The following is an 18290-nucleotide window of genomic DNA, read 5'->3' as shown; positions in this document are numbered from 1 at the left end:
TTGTTGAGGACAGTTTTCAGTATCCTGGTTGTTTTTTTTTTTTGTTATTCCAAATGAATTTGTAAATTGCTCTTTCTAACTCTATGAAGAATTGAGTTGGAGAGACCTGCGAAGCTCCGCCACCGGCTGACGCGCTGGAGAAAAGTTGTCCCTCGACCTTCTCTTACTGGGTGTTTTGTCCTCGGGTCCTCAGGCTGAGTTGAAGCCAGGGCTGGAGGTCACCGCGCCCAGATGCGCAAGGGCAGCTGCCCGGGCCCTGGGGGCCCCCTGGAGTTGGGTGTTGAGCCCGGAGGAGCCGGCCCAGTTGTCTGTTGTGCCCTGTGCACTGCCGGCTCGGTTGTTTCCCTCCACCTCGGACCGCCGCACAAACTTTCTGACTGTCGAGGAGACACCGTGTGGCTGGAGGATCCGCGGCCGCACGCAGAAATTTTTTTTTGAAAAGTTTTGTCCATTGAAGAGTCACTTTTGGAGAAACGGCGGCGCAGATCTTCCTGGTTGCTGCCGCTGCGGAGAGCTTGTGGGCAGCACCCCGCGAGCGAACTTGAGCCTAGGGACCACAGGTAAGACCAACTTTTCTGCTGCAAGAGACCTGCCTGGTGAACTCAAGACACGGGCCCACAGGAACAGCTGAAGACCTGTAGAGAGGAAAAACTACACGCCCGAAAGCAGAACACTCTGTCCCCATAACAGGCTGAAAGAAAACAGGAAAACAGGTCTACAGCACTCCTGACACACAGGCTTATAGGACAGTCTAGCCACTGTCAGAAATAGCAGAACAAAGTAACACTAGAGATAATCTGATGGTGAGAGGCAAGCGCAGGAACCCAAGCAACAGAAACCAAGACTACATGGCATCATCGGAGCCCAATTCTCCCACCAAAACAAACATGGAATGTCCAAACACACCAGAAAAGCAAGATCTAGTTTCAAAATCATATTTGATCATGATGCTGGAGGACTTCAAGAAAGACGTGAAGAACTCCCTTAGAGAAACACAGGAAAACATTAATAAACAAGTAGAAGCCTACAGAGAGGAATCGCAAAAATGCCTGAAAGAATTCCAGGAAAACATAAATAAACAAGTAGAAGCCCATAGAGAGGAGACACAAAAATCCCTGAAAGAATATCAGGAAATCAGGAAAACACAATCAAACAGTTGAAGGAATTAAAAATGGAAATAGAAGCAATCAAGAAAGAACACATGGAAACAACCCTGGATATTGAAAACCAAAAGAAGAGACAAGGAGCTGTAGATACAAGCTTCACCAACAGAATACAAGAGATGGAAGAGAGAATCTCAGGAGCAGAAGATTCCATAGAAATCATTGACTCAACTGTCAAAGATAATGTAAAGCGGAAAAAGCTACTGGTCCAAAACATACAGGAAATCCAGGACTCAATGAGAAGATCAAACCTAAGGATAATAGGTATAGAAAGTGAAGACTCCAGCTCAAAGGACCAGTAAATATCTTCAACAAAATCATGAAGAAAACTTCCCTAACCTCAACCCATGCTATACAAAAGCCTACAGATTGGACCAGAAAAGAAACAATCACATAAAGTCAAACACCAAGCAGACAAAATAAAAGAAAAAGAATATTAAAAGCAGTAAGGAAAAAAAGTCAAGTAACATATAAAGGCAGACCTAAAACAGAATAGAAACTATGAAGGCCAGAAGATCCTGGACGATGTCATACAGAACCCTAAGAGAACACAATGCCAGAACTGTATCCCAAAACTCTCAATTAACATAGATAAGATATTCCATGACAAAACCAAATTTACACAATATCTTTCTACAAATCCAGCACTACAAAGGATAATAAATGGTAAAGCCCAACATAAGGAAAAGCTATACCCTAGAAAGCAAAAAAACTAATTGTCTTGGCAACAAAACAAAGAGAAGAAAAGCACACAAACATAATCTCACATCCAAATATGAATATAACAGGAAGCAACAATCACTATTTCTTAATATCTCTCAACATCAATGGACTCAACTCCCCAATAAAAAGACATAGATTAACAAACTGGATATGCAATGAGGACCCTGCATTCTGCTGCCTACAGGAAACACACCTCAGAGACAAAGACAGACACTACCTCAGAGTGAAAGGCTGGAAAACAACTTTCCAAGCAAATGATCTGAAGAAGCAAGCTGGAGTAGCCATTCTAATATCAAATAAAATCAATTTTCAACTAAAAGTCATCAAAAAAGATAAGGAAGGACACTTCATATTCATCAAAAGGAAAAATCACCAAGATGAACTCTCAATCCTAAATATCTATACCCCAAATACAAGGCACCTACATCAAAAAGAAACCTTACTAAATCAAAAAACACATTGCACCTCACACAATAATAGTAGGAATTTCAACACCCCACTCTCATCAATGGACAGATCATGGAAACAGAAATTAAACAAACAGCCTAAAGTCAAGCCAAATGGACTTAACAGATATTTAGAACATTCTATCCTAAAAGCAAAAGGATATACCTTCTTCTAAGGTTCTCCAAAATTGACCATATAATTGGTCAAAAAAGGCCTCAACATATAGAAATAAAGTGCTATCAGACCACCGGCCTAAAACCTTCAATAACAATAAGGGAAGAATGCCCACATACGTGGAAATTGAACAATGCTCTACTCAATGATAACCTGGTCAAGGAAGAAATAAAGAAAAGAAATTAAAGACTCTTTAGAATTTAATGAAAATGTACAACATACCCAAACTTATGGGACACAATGAAAGCTGTGCTAGGACCCTAAGAGAAAAAGAAATAGGAAAAATCAGCAGCTTGACAGCACACCTAAAAGCTCTAGAACAAAAAAAGCAATTACTGTATCAAACTCAGAGCTGAAAAATCCTAGAAACAAAAAGGACCATAGAAAGATGGAACCAAAAGAAAATCAACAAGATAAACAAGAGGACACAGAGGTGTGTATTCAAAATCAGAAATGAAAAGGGAGACATAAACAGATTCAGAGGAAATTCAAAAAATCAAATCTTACTATAAAGCCTATATTCAACAAAACTTGAAAATCTTCAGGAAATGGACAATTTCCTAGACAGATACCAGGTACCGAAGTTAAATCAGGAACTGATAAACCAGTTAAACAACCCCATAACTCCTAAGGAAATAGAAGCAGTCATTAAAGGTCTCCCAACCAAAAAGAGCCCAGGTCCAGACGGGTTTAGTGCAGAATTCTATCAAACCTTCATAGAAGACCTCATACCAATATTATCCAAACTATTCCACAAAATTGAAACAGATGGATCACTACCCAATTCCTTCTATGAAGCCACAATTACTCTTATACCCAAACCACACAAAGACCCAACAAAGAAAGAGAACTTCAGACCAATTTCCCTTATGAATATCGACACAAAAATACTCAATAAAATTCTGGCAAACCGAATCCAAGAGCACATCAAAACAATCATCCACCATGATTAAGTAGGCTTCATCCCAGGCATGCAGGGATGGTTTAATATAAGGAAAACCATCAACGTGATCCATTATATAGACAAAACTGAAAAGAACAAAATCCAGATCATTTCATTAGATGCTGAAAGCATTTGACAAAATTCAACACCCTTCATGATAAAAGTCCTGGGAATAGAAATTCAAGGCCCATACCTAAATCATAGTAAAAGCCATATACAGCAAACCAGTGGCTAACATTAAACTAAATGGAAGAAACTTGAAGCAATCCCACTAAAATCAGGGACTAGATAAGGCTGCCCACTCTCTCCCTACTTATTCAATATAATTCTTGAAGTTCTAGCCAGAGCAATCAGACAAGAAAAGGAGGTCAAGGGGATACAGATTGGAAAAGAAGAAGTCAAAATATCACTATTTGCAGATGATATGATAGTATATTTAAGTGATCCCAAAAGTTCCACCAGAGAACTACTAAAGCTGATAAACAACTTCAGCAAAGGGGCTGGGTATAAAATTAACTCAAATAAATCAGTAGCCTTCCTCTACAAAAAAGAGAAACAAGACGAGAAAGAAATTAGGGAAACGACACCCTTCATAATAGACCCAAATAATATAAAGTACCTTGGTGTGACTTTAACCAAGCAAGTAAAAGATCTATACAATAAGAACTTCAAGACTCTGAAGAAAGGAATTGAAGAAGACCCCAGAAGATGGAAAGATCTCCCATGCTCATGGATTGGCAGGATTAATATAGTAAAAATGGCCATTTTACCAAAAGCGATCTACAGATTCAATGCAATCCCCATCAAAATACCAATCCAATTCTTCAAAGAGTTAGACAGAACAATTTGCAAATTCATCTGGAATAACAAAAAACCCAGGATAGCTAAAACTATCCTCAACAATAAAAGGACTTCAGGGGGAATCACTATCCCTGAACTCAAGCAGTATTACAGAGCAATAGTGATAAAAACTGCATGGTATTGGTACAGAGACAGACAGATAGACCAATGGAATAGAATTGAAGACCCAGAAATGAATCCACACACCTATGGTCACTTGATTTTTGACAAAGGAGCCAAATCCATCCAATGGAAAAAAGATAGCATTTTCAGCAAATGGTGCTGGTTCAACTGGAGGTCAACATGTAGAAGAATGCAGATCGATCCATGCTTATCACCCTATACAAAGCTTAAGTCCAAGTGGATCAAGGACCTCCACATCAAACCAGATACACTCAAACTAATAGAAGAAAAACTGGGGCAGCATCTGAAACACATGGGCACTGGAAAAAATTTCCTGAACAAAACACCAATGGCTTATTCTCTAAGATCAAGAATCGATAAATGGGATCTCATAAAACTGCAAACCTTCTGTAAGGCAAAGGACACTGTGGTTAGGACAAATCGGCAACCAACAGATTGGGAAAAGATCTTTACCAATCCTACAACAGATAGAGGCCTTATATCCAAAATATACAAAGAACTCAAGAAATTAGATCGCAGGGAGACAAATAACCCTATTAAAAAATGGGGTTCAGTGCTAAACAAAGAATTCACAGCTGAGGAATGCCGAATGGCTGAGAAACACCTAAAGAAATGTTCAACATCTTTAGTCATAAGGGAAATGCAAATCAAAACTACCCTGAAATTTCACCTCACACCAGTCAGAATGGCCAAGATCAAAAACTCAGGTGACAGCAGATGCTGGAGAGGATGTGGAGAAAGAGAACACTCCTCCATTGTTGGTGGGATTGCAGACTGGTACAACCATTCTGGAAATCAGTCTGGAGGTTCCTCAGAAAATTGGACATTGAACTGCCTGAGGATCCAGCTATACCTCTCTTGGGCATATACCCAAAAGATGCCCCCAACATATAAAAAAGACACGTGCTCCACTATGTTCATCGCAGCCTTATTTATAATAGCCAGAAGCTGGAAAGAACCCAGATGCCCTTCAACAGAGGAATGGATACAGAAAATGTGGTACATCTACATAATGGAATATTACTCAGCTATCAAAAACAATGACTTTATGAAATTCGTAGGCAAATGGTTGGAACTGGAAAATATCATCCTGAGTCAGCTAACCCAATCACAGAAAGACATACATGGTATGCACTCATTGATAAGTGGCTATTAGCCCAAATGCTTGAATTACCCTAGATGCCTAGAACAAATGAAACTCAAGACGGATGATCAAAATGTGAATGCTTCACTCCTTCTTTAAAAGGGGAACAAGAATACCCTTGGCAGGGAAGAGAGAGGCAAAGATTAAAACAGAGACTGAAGGTACACCAATTCAGAACCTGCCCCACATATGGCCCATACATATACAGCCACCCAATTAGACAAGATGGATGAAGCAAAGAAGTGCAGGCCTACAGGAGCTGGATGTAGATCGCTCCTGAGAGACACAGCCAGAATACAGCAAATACAGATGTGAATGCCAGCAGCAAACCACTGAACTGAGAATAGGACCCCCGATGAAGGAATCAGAGAAAGAACTGGAAGAGCTTGAAGGGGCTCGAGACCCCATATGTACAGCAATGCCAACCAACCAGAGCTTCCAGGACTAAGCCACTACCCAAAGACTATACATGGACTGACCCTGGACTCTGACCTCATAGGTAGCAATGAATATCCTAGTAAGAGCACCAGTGGAAGGGGAAGCCCTGGGTCCTGCTAAGACTGAACCCCCAGTGAACTAGACTGTTGTGGGGAGGGCGGCAATGGGGGGAGGGTCGGGAGGGGAACACCCATAAGGAAGGGGAGTGGGGAGGGGGATGTTTGCCTGGAAACCGGGAAAGGGAATAACACTCGAAATGTATATAAGAAATACTCAAGTTAATAAAAAAAAAAAAAGAAAGAAAGAAAAAAAAAAAGAATTGAGTTGGAATTTTGATGGGGATTGCATTGAATCTGTAGATTGCTTTTGGCAGGTGGCCATTTTTACTATATTAATCCTGCCAATCCATTAGAATGGGAGGTCTTTCCATCTTCTGAGTTCTTAATTTCTTTCTTCAGAGACTTGAAATTCTTGTCATACAGATCTTTGACTTTCTTGATTAGAGTCAGACGGAGGTATTTTATGTTATTTGTGACTATTGTGAAGGGTGTTCTTTCCCTAACTTCTTTGTCAGCCTTTTTATCCTTGATTAGAGGAAGGCTACTTCTTTATTTGAGTTAATTTTATATCCAGCCAGTTTGCTGAAGTTGTTTTTCCGGTATAGGAGTTCTCTGCTAGAACTTTTGGGGTCACCTTAAATATACTATCATATCATCTGCGAATAGCAATATTTTGACTTCTTTTCCCATTTTTATCCCTTTGAAGTCCTTTTGTTGTCTGCTTTGTCTAGGACTTTGCGTACTATATTGAATGGGTAAGGAGAGAGTGAGCAGCCTTGTCTAGTCCCTGATTACAGTGGGATTGCTTCAGGTTTCTCTCCATGTAATTTGATGTTGGCTACTGGTTTGGTGTATATTGCTTTTAATATGTTTATGTCTGGGCCTTGAAATCCTCATCTTTCCAAGACTTTTAACATGAAGGGGTATTGAATTTTGTCAAATGGTTTCTGGGCATCTAATGAGATGATCATGTGTTTTTTTTTTTCTTTGAGTTTATTATGAAATAACATTCAGTATGGAACTAAAAGATCTCATTTCGGGGTTGGGGATTTAGCTCAGTGGTAGAGCGCTTGCCTACAGCGCAAGGCACTGATTCGGGTCCCCAGCTCCAAAAAAAAAAAAAAAAAAAAGAAAGATCTCATTTCATATTTATACTAAACTTCTCCTCCTTATTCACTTTAGTGACTATGTGATACTCATAGAATACATTGTTAAACTAGTGAAACCAGTGTTACAAATGCTCTTTTCACTATGTTCTTTTGAATTTATTTCCTAATTAATATCTTATCACCACACTAATTACTTAGATAGTTCTTACATACAGAGCTCAATCTTTATGTACATTATCTGGGAATAATTGTGGAAATTAGTTCTCCTATGTGACTTCTTGTCTTCATTTTCCTGTTTCTCTCAATGTTTTGTTTGCCCAGAACTAATCCATTATTGGTTTACTTGATGAATGTTTGTGTGTGCATGTATGTGTATGTGTGCATGTATGTGTGTATGTATGTATATGTAAATGTATGTGCATATATATGTATGTGTGTATATATTTATGAATATATATGAATATATGTAGTTATATTATTGAAAAAAATTTTGTCCCAGGGTTTCTACCTGCCTTAATGATTTATGTTCCCAGATGAAAGACATGCATACAGACAGTCTTTTTACTTTAGTGTGTCTTAAGCAGCACAGTAGTTGGAGGGCAACTGCCTACCCTCTGTGTTGTTAGAATATACCTCCTATCCGTAACCCAAGTTATTAATTACTATGTTTCATCTGGGCTGCTCTTAGCTGAAATTAGACAACCTTCTGGGCCATGCTCTCTTGGCTCTTAGCCTATGGTGGCCCTCCTTTCTTTTTTCCTGCACGTCTTCTCGTCTTCTCCTCTCCATCCACATGGTCTCAGCTACTGGCTTCTGTTGTCTTTATTCACCAGTCAGAATCAACTTGGGAGTGGGTTCCAGAGGCTATATGCCTACAGTAGATTTTCGAGGCCAGCACTTAGCATTACAATAAACAGTAAAAGACAAACACTCAACAGGGGTGTGTGTGTGTGTGAGTGTGCACGCGCGCGCGCGTGTGTCTATTTATATATGAATTGATACATTGGCATAATTTTAAATTGAGGTGATGTGAGCAGACATCCTTAGTCTTAAGAGTGATGTATTCAGTTACCCAATATTAGGTATAATGTTACTTATAATTTTTCATAGGTACCATCTATTACAAATTTGCTAAGAATTATTTTTTTAAAGATCTTAGTCATTGAACTTTCCCAAATGCCTTTTGCCATCTACTGAGATTAATTTTTATTTTTTCCTTTTAAAAATATGGTCATGTATATTCAAACAACTTTGTAATATTAGAATAAACTCCATTTGGTCATCATAGATAATTCATTTTATACAATACTGTGTCTGGTTTGTAGTTCTCTTTCCTTGACTTTGGAATTAGTATCACCTGCTGTCATGGAAAGGGTTAGGAAGTAATTTATCCTCTCTAGTGCCATGGGAGAATTTGCACAGGGCTGGTTTATCTCACTTGTTGGTGCCACTCCGTGACGTGAGGCCATTATTATTTTAGTTATTAAAATATTCATTAGATTTTATTTTTAAGGTTATCTGGGCATGCAGTCTTTATTCAATGGGAAGGTTTTAAAATATACCTTAAAATTTTTAGTTGATTCAAAGTTTTTTGTATTTATGAATAAGTTCTCTTAATTATATCTCTCAAGGAATCTGTCCAGTTTCACATTAAATTATAAAATTTATTGATGTAAAAATTTTCATAGTATTCCATTATTTTAAAATATGCATAGAATCAGGACTATTGTTATATAATTTCTTTTTTGTTGTTATATCATTTCTGATTTTGCTAATTCAAATCTTTCTTTTCTGTTGAATTTGGCTATATATTTGATAGTTTTTTTCTTTTTCTTTTTTTTTTGGAGCTGGGGACCGAACCCAGGGCCTTCACTGAGCTAAATCCCCAACCCCTATTTGATAGTTTTATGGATCTAAGGAACTAACTTCTTATTTGAATTTTCTCCATTGCTAAATTATGTTTTGATTCTCATTACTTCTGCTTCATTTGGTTGAATTTTGTAGTTTCTTATGGGGAAAGCAAGGTTTTAATACCCCTTTCTTCTCTGACGTAGGAATCAAATGCTCCTAATTTCTTGGAAGGAATATTTTAGTCTCTCAAATTCCAATGTAAATATTTTTTATTTTCCTTAAATTAATAATTCCTTACAGAATCTTCTCAGCAGCCTCCCAGTCTCCTCTGAGCCATCTTCCGGCTCTACCGACGCTTCCTCTTACTGTCTGGGGACTCTCGAATAGTATAGCTCCGAGATTATTACACAGCTCATCTCACAGTATCTTAGACCTGCATTGTCCTTTGTTGCCTTATTTTAATCACTTAAAAAATACAATATTTAAAATTTATTATTTGAGATTGTATACATGTTTATACACATTTTGACCATTTTTACTCCCTCTCCCCTCCAGCTCTCCTGAATCTCCTTGTGTTGCCCATATGCTGGGATCCTTCAGTAGAGCATGGTACACTGAAGGGGCCATACCCTTCAAAAACACTTTTCCTTCTCCACCAGCCATCAATGGGCAGGAGCTCCTTAGCACGAGGCAGGAGCCGCTGGCTCCTTCCTCACTTCATGCTGGACTGTTCACTAGACTGACACTGCAGATCTTTTACAAACCACCACAGCTGCTATGCGTTTGTGAGTGTCTTGTCATGTTGGGAAGATACTTTCACTCCAGCACTCCCAGCCTTTGGCTCTTATCATATTAGCACCTTTCCCCACTCAGAGTTCTCTGAGCCTGGGAAAGCGAAACAGGACCGCAGACACAGTCCAGTGATAGAGTGCTTGCCTATGTACACAATCTCTAATCCCAGAACTTCAAACCAAATAGCAGATTATTCCATGCTTTTCTGCTTTTCAGGCAGGAGGGAAGATCTCACCCTTGGTACTCAACTTAGACCCAAACCAGAAGTATCTGATAACATCTGAACATAGCTTAGTTGGTTGAAAATACAAATCTTAGTTTCTAATGTATGATAGATAACCTTGCAGTGAATAAAAATCCTAATCAATTAATTACAGTAAAATATTGAAATATTCCTTGAAAATGTTACATTATGCACAACTTTAAATCTCTCTATATTTTAGTTAACCTGCATGAGAAGGTTTATTGAACAAGGAAGATGCCAGAGGCAGTATGTGTCCCATTCTTCTCCCTCCCTCCCTCCTGCCTCCCTCCCTCCTTCCTCCCTCCCCTCCCTCCCCCACTTGCATCCCTCCTCCTCTTCCTTATTCTTACCCCTTAATCTGAGGTTGATGTCAGGAAAGTAAAAGACAATAAAAAACAGTTTAGATTTTAATTCGTGGAAGACAGCCCTGTTTCTTTTTTAATATTTCTAAATTTTCATTCAAGTAGGGGAGCTGTTATAGTCTTAATTTATGTTGAAAGGCATTCATTGAATAGAATGGGTGAAATCATCCAAGTTCTAAGATAAAAAACTACAAGATTCAACCTATGCTTTTAAATTTGATCTTGTAAACGCTCAGCTGCTTTTCATGTTAGAGGTTTTTGCTCTCAACAGTTGCTGAATGCACATTTTGACTTATGCTGGCCCCAAAGAATTGAGCTCAGTGAAATATTGTCAGACTATCCTTATAGAAAATACAAATATTTTATACATCTATATTTAGTTATAAAGCTATTAAAATTCTTTTTGTAATCTTCCAGGAGAATACAATAAAATAACCGTTTGTTGTAACTTTCTGGCCCTTTCATATGGCGCCATCCTTAGCAATTCATTACATCTGCTGAGGTACAGTGAGGACATGGAAAGAACCAAAACCACTAGTTGTATGGACACTCTAATACAAGATACCATACAGGTGCTAGTCATGTGCACACTAGTACAAGATGTGATACGGAGTACTGCTTTGTTAATTTTTTCCTTAGATGGCATTTTCTTAACAAGTAAAAATTGCATGAGTTTAATCAAATGAAAAGATAAGGAAACATTTTTTGTACCAATTTAATTGTGAAAGACATTGAATTGCAGAGATATTAAAGGTAATTTAAAATAAGGATTAGTTTAAGCTTCAAAATATGGAAGATTGTTTCTTTTATCTTTTGGGAGGAAAAAGTGATTGCCATGTGTATAATTAATTTCCATCTGTTTGATTATTCTGTGAGAATTTTCAGGCTTACATTGATTAGCTTTAAATAGAAGAACTTAAAATGGCACACTTCATCTTATAGTTCTTTTTTATAATCTCTAAAATAAAAGAAGTAATATAAATAGCTTCTAAGATTTCTTCTGGGTTTAATATCTTATAACATCAAGATTTGTGCTATTAAACAATTCTTGAAATACCTGATAAATGTATTACTACTAGATGAAGTAAAGCAGTATTTCTATTGCTTGAGTAATTTAAAAACTAATCAAGAAGTGCCATTAATTTTCATTATTGCATATAGTATATATTGTGAGTTAAGCTTTCTTTTTATCATTTTCTCACATATTATAATATGAAAGTATTGAAAATACTATTATTTTAGAAACCTATGGTTTACCAAAATTTGAGGAATGGACAAAGCAAATTTATATAATTAAATAAATCTTTGACAAGATTCTATTGCATCATTCATGGTTTGTAGAATTAAATTTTGGAAAGAAGTTGAATTTCCAAGTATCCCACAATGACAATTATTTAATTAAAAATGAGTAGGATGGTGTTTGAAAGTTAGATTTGTCTGATGGCTTGACAACAGGTACTGATTTGTCACATAGAGTGCATGATTGACATTTTTCTTATATTGAGTGAACTAAGTATGTAGTACCAAGATCTGACAAACATGTATTTAATCACATCCATTGATAATACCCCTGAAAATTTATTATAAACACTTAAACTTTATTGTTAACTTGAGGGTGTATAAGACTCTAAGACTCTAAATAAGCCAGTAATTATTGGGTTTATTTTGGAGACGAGAAAAATGACTGAATGCACAGTAGGACAAGTTCTGGTCACATGCGCATTTGAGAACTGCATCTGCTAGCTACTTGCTCTCAAACTCTTGGCGAACTTGAGCTCCTCAATTATTTCTGTATCGATCAGTAGCTAGGGTGAGTTTCAAGTTAGGAAATACTATTTAGAATATATGGGGAGATTAACATTATCTGTAGAAATTCTAATCATAACAGAGACATATGATAGTTTAAGATACTCCTATTAAATCATTTAAAATTTCAAATATTAGCCCCAAACAATTAACAATGAAATCATATATTAAACATATTACCAATGCTTACTATTAAGCTGTTTTAAAATAAAATAATTAACATCCATAAAAGAAGTAAGACATTTCAGTCTTTTGAAATATTTTTATAATTCTTTTATAAGTGTCTTAGATTTTCCTTTTTCCTAATTTGATTTCCTATATCATTTTTATTTTTGGACTAATGCTCAGAGTTCCTCCTGAAATTTTTAACTTTTAAAATAGTATTAATACAAGTTGTCATCTAAACCAGAAAGCCAGGTCTCAGATTTCTTTAACTCTTTCCCCACAAGTTTTAAAAATTTAATATTTTTGTTTCTAAATGTAAACTACTGGCGATGTCTCTATAGAATATCATTTAATTCTAGTCTTCTAACTGGTCTGTCTGCTCTAGTCTTGGCTTCTCAAACACATTTTGCAGTAGCGACTCCTTATCTCTTGAGTGACTTAAGTCACTATACCGTGAAGAGTGTCATGGTCTGTCTCCTGGATAACTTTAGGAAAACTTCACTTTGTTCTCCATGTCCCAAACAAACCACACCGTGAGCACTTGTCTATGTCTGCTATGTGTTAGCTCATCATACTACGACTGTCAGAAATACTCTTCCCTCTCGGCCTCACTCTAAAACCCTTACCTAGAACAGTTGTTTTGGTCACCATAAGCATTATCTCCACTGTGATCCTTAGGAAATTCTGTGTGAATTAACTACTTACTCTTGTGTTATTACACTGGATTATACAGATCTCTAATCTAGTATTCTTGAATTTTATTGCTAATTGATTGCATCTCTTAAATTCACTTTGTCTACTCAGTATGTTTCTGTGTACTTGGTATGCAGTAGATCAGTGTGTTAACTGTTGAATGAATGAATGGAAGAAAAATATTGATGTATATATCATAGGCATGGTATTTTGGGATCCATATCATCATCATGTTTTAAACATTTAATTTTACTTTTTTTTTCACTTTTTTATTAGATTTATTTCTTTACTTATATTTCAAATGTTATTCCCTTTCCTGATTTCCTGTCCATAAGCCCCATCCCCTCCCCCTCCCCCATACGGGTATTCCCCCCATCCATCCTCCTTATTGGCCCCCCCAATATTCCCCTGCATTGGGGGTCCAACCTTGACAGGACCAAGGGCTTCTCCTTCCATTGGTGCCCAACAAGGCTATTCTCTGCTACATATGCAGTTGGAATCCTGTGTCAGTCCATGTATAGTCTTTTGGTAGTGGTTTAGTCCCTGGAAGCTCTGGTTGGTTGACATTGTTGTTCTTATGGGGTTGCAAGCTCCTTCAGCTCTTTCAATTCTTCCTCTAATTCCTCCCAAGGGGGTCCTGTTCTCAGTTCAGTGGTTTGCTGCTAGCATTGACCTCTGTATTGGACATGCTCTGGAATTTTACTTTTTTAATAATAATTTTTCTTTATCCTAGAGAATTTTATACATTTATACAGTGAATCTTAACCATATGTCTACCCTATCCTCCCTGCCTTCCCTCAAGTGTCTCACAACTAGACCTTCTCAAAAATCAAAAGGTATGGGGCAGAGGAATAGACTAGTGGGGGTGGGGACACATTAAATAAAAGAATCTTACTCCCGAGCAGCTCTCTCTCAATGTCTCTTCAGTGAGGGTGGGGCATAGAGACTCCCTCCTGCCTGATGAGAATCCCAGCTGGGTCTGTTGTGTAGTTCTTGTGTAAGTAGACAGATGACTGTGTGTTACAGTGCTCTTCCTCATCCTTCAGCTTTTGCTTTCTGCCTTCTCCCCCACAGTGTTGGTGATTATTGATAAAGATGTCCTGTTAAGAGTTGGACACTCAGTGTCTTACTCTCAGCACACTGACTAGTTTTGTGTATTTCTATTGACTGCTAATCATTGCCAAAAAGATTCTTTGACAAAGGTTGAGAAAAGCCCAAGTCTTCACGTGTAAACAGATATTTAGAAGGCAGTTTGATGACATGGGCATTTATCAAAATAGGAACAACAGGTCCTGTCCTAGTGGCCCTCCTTGACTGTCTTCAAAGACATAGGCATTTGAGCCGTGTTACACTACGGGGCATGACACTTCTTATGGAGCAGTGTCAAATCCAACCAAGAGCTGTTAATTAGCCCATAAAAATTGTGCCCCTCTTACAGCAGTGGGGCCACTTAACCTAGTAAGTTGGTTTTATAGTATGCAGGGTGCAGCGCTGGGTTGGGCCATTCATATATTTTCTTCCCTAGAAACTGCATAGCAACTTCTGGCACCAGGAGTGCTAGCCTACAGGGAAGATGTTTCTTGGCTAGTTTAAGATTGGTTTCTCTATGCTCTATAGGCATACCGTGTCATGTCTTCAGCAAAAGTCTTAACATGTAGGTTCGGTGGGTAACCAAGGCCAGTAGCAGTCGTCTACTTTGTTCTGGAAACCTTTGGAGCTTCTTTGAAGCATAACTTGTAGAGAAATATACCATAACTTGAATTATGATTTTCATTCAATAAACCAAATCTTCTGGAAGTGGCATGATCCACCTATGTGGAATAATTCTGTTTGAACTCTTAAATAAAGACACAGTTATATTTTATACTTAGCTTCCTAATTATATTCATAAAGCTTAAAAAAAGCATCCTTAGTTTTGTTTAACCCAGAGATGGCTCAGTAGTTACTGCCTGTTCTTCTAGAAGTTCTGAGTTTAGTTCCCAACAACTGCATTAACCCTGCTTAATCACTTAAACTCCAGTACTCCCCCAATTTTTAAAATGCTTTATATAGTCTACTAACCCTCCAAATATATTTTTGAATTATGAGATTGTAGGTATCCATATAGCCTTCCACATAGTCTTTCTTTGGGTTAGCTCCCTCTCCCCTATTTTCTCCATATCCTGGTACCTCTACCTGCTTAAGCCTTCCACCCTGGACTCCACCTATCTACTTTCATTTTAGCTATCCGTCACTATTTCCTATCCTTTAATGTATCTCCTTCCTCAACATGCCTTTTTGATTATTTACCTTTTAGTGACTTGACTATATGTATCTTCTTTGTTTTGTTTCTACATTTACAATATTGGGACTAAGACCCACAATTGCCAAATATAATATTTTATCATGAGTTTTTAATTTTTATTTTAATTTATACAAAATTTAGAAAAAATCTAAGTTAATACATTATTTATGAAGCAGATATGCGTAATTCATGTAATACTTCATTTTGTCTACTTTTGGTAGTTGATGAATTGACCAATGCTGTATTTTATCATTTTTATATGTAAATATTTCTAAATATTTTTCAAAATTTTTTCCTTGAGTTCAAGATTTAGTTAAGGTTGAATTGTGAAAGGCATTTTCTCTTTTCTGATATTTGGTTATTTAATTGCTTTTATGGAAATTATTTTGTTTATATCAATATATTATGACATTTGGCATGCTTTTATTTGAATTTAATGAAATAAATGGGAAAATTTCCCTCCTAATATAAAGTTGAAATTTTAGAATTGAGTCAAAGTGTAAACATTTTCTGACTTCTATTTCACTAATGAACTCTTAAGATCTGCTCTCAGTTAATAATGGAATTAATCATTCCTTTTTTTTGTTTTGTCTTTTCTGTCTTTTTAAACTTGCTTTCGTGGATATTCACACCAGGAGGACAAAGTGGTTAGAGTCTTTTTCTTTCTGTCTAATATACTTTTTCTTATTACTATTGCCAATTTAATTTTATAGTTGAATTTAATTTTATCCTTCTATGTATTTTGTTGGTTATTGCATGACAGTTGCTAAACAGTATAGCATATTTAAGCATGCTGATTTTACTGAAAAAACAACTTGCATTTCATTGAATTAGAGATGAAAATATCAATTCTTTATAGATCCCTGAGTTTTTACAAATTAATACTTTGTTATTGTGTCTCTGGTGGAAAACATTTGCCACCTACTGATGTTGCATTCATCCATCCATCCAAGACCCTGGGAAGGCGGGGGCTGGCCTTGGCACTTATGACCTCACAGCATTGTGTATTATGGTCAGTGCCTTACATGTTTTCCTAAACTCACTCTCATATTGGTCAGCTTTTATAAAGTTTCCAACTCAATGCCTAGTCTATGACTATAACAACAAACTAAAATTGAAAGTGGGCTCACTGAAACATTTCTCTTGTGTTTATCATAAATATTTAATATATTTCTGTTTATCTCAACAGTTTGAGGAGTTAGTGACATTTTTCATGAATGTCTGATTTGCATTTAGATTTGCTCTAGAGACTGGTGAGTCTGCATATAAAGAACAGTATTTCTATTCTGATAACTTTTGATGAGTCAAACTCAGCCTTGAGCTGTTTCAAATTTTTGAGTTTCAAGTGGCCCACATTCAAAGTAGTTAAAGTCTTCTAAGCAGTACCATGTTTTAAACCAGCGGGAACCACTTCCTTTGATAGTCTTCAGCTACTTAGTTGGCAACAATTTATCTTGTGGCAAATATTGAACATGGATTTGGAATGAAATCTCAGAGTAGAAGAAAGGACAATATAATTATTTCCCTTTCTTTTAAAAATTCTGTAGAAATCCTAATAACCTTAGGGGCCGTGTTGAAGAATAACAGGTCAATTACCTCACAAGCTGTGAGTCATTTTTGTTTGGTGGTGATTCTTAGAGAACCCAGAAGCTTTCTACCACCCGTTTCCTACCACAGTTACCCACAGATAGACAACCCATGTAGTTAATCACCTTTAGAGTCTCTATGGCAACTTTTGTGTTTGGCGTTAATATAGCATACATAATGGTCTAACTACTATCTGTTTTTTTTTTTCTTTATAACATGGCTCCTATCCTGGAAATTGGAAATTTAATGGTGGAAATCTAGTTTTCATGTTCTGATCAGTAACATTCTCACTGTCTAAAATCAGCTTAAATAAACATGGCTTCTAGCGACAGTTCATTCATTCTTTACCATTGTGTCATTAGTCATAGCTTAGGACTTATTTTTCAACATTATAAACGTGCAGAAAAAGATCACCCAGTAACTTGTGTCCGTGGTAGCTCCCCGCTGTTTATTTCTCAGGTAGAAGAAGGGTTTTGTAAGAGTTAATTTTACCCATGAATATTTCAGTGATTTTGGAGTGGAAGTTGGGTTGCTAATGGCAGAGCTCATGTTCGTATTTTAGAAGCCCTTTCTACCTGAAGATTGGCTTAATTAGAATAAAATAGCTTTTTTCTTTCTTTCTTTAATTTTAAAAGTAACCCAAAGATGTCTTGGGTCCACTATGAGCTTCCAGTTTCAGATGAGGCAGCATTTTCTGGGATAATTAGCCAGGTCCTCCCCCAAGTCTCCCAGTTATCTCTGGGAGCCAGCAGAAGGAATTTTCACTAAGTGGGATAACTTATTTTCAGTGAATGGCTCCCACTATCACTGGCTGTGAAAGCTGTCGCAAAGGTACCATTTACTTGGGTATTTAAGAGTTACTATATTAATACAAAGTACTGAGATGTCCTTTGAAATGCTTGGGGGTAAACACGAAACGGACATTAAATTTGGGATAAGAATGATTACCCCTTCCTTTAAGTTCTGTCTGAAACATTAAACTTCTGTAAAGATTTTGATTTATTGGTTTAGGTCCTGTTAACCTTGTCCTCTTATAGTCATTATTTTAATGCAGGAAGAAAATGACTTAGCTGCATATCTTGCTGTATTTAAAGTTTTAGAGCAACCCTCACTTCACAGCAGTATACACGAATTCACATCATATATGTGTTATAGCATTTTTGAAAAGTATAAATTATATCAGCTATTGTATTTCTTGATGACATAATGTAACCATTGAAATTAATTACAAGTGATGTGTCATATTTGCTTCGTAAATTCCACGAAGTCATTGTTTTACATTTAACTATATACTTATCAGTCTATAGTTAGCTAAGAGGTGA

The 18290-nt window shown here is 36.9% G+C and overlaps 1 protein-coding gene across 1 annotated transcript in view; it reads left to right on the top strand.

Annotated features, from left to right (window-relative positions):
- The window catches only part of LOC116910883 (regulating synaptic membrane exocytosis protein 2-like), a 37176-nt gene extending 20868 nt beyond the window's left edge, over positions 1–16308 (top strand). Inside the window, exon 4 of the mRNA XM_032914658.1 lies at positions 16017–16308. Within this exon, the coding sequence (XP_032770549.1) occupies positions 16017–16094 (78 nt within the window). The 3' untranslated portion in view covers positions 16095–16308. The remainder of the gene's footprint in view (positions 1–16016) is intronic.
- The last annotated feature ends 1982 nt before the right edge of the window (positions 16309–18290 follow it).

This window comes from Rattus rattus, chromosome 1, assembly GCF_011064425.1.
Source record: "Rattus rattus isolate New Zealand chromosome 1, Rrattus_CSIRO_v1, whole genome shotgun sequence".
NCBI lineage: Eukaryota > Metazoa > Chordata > Mammalia > Rodentia > Muridae > Rattus > Rattus rattus.
This window is presented reverse-complemented; position numbering and strand designations above follow the sequence as displayed.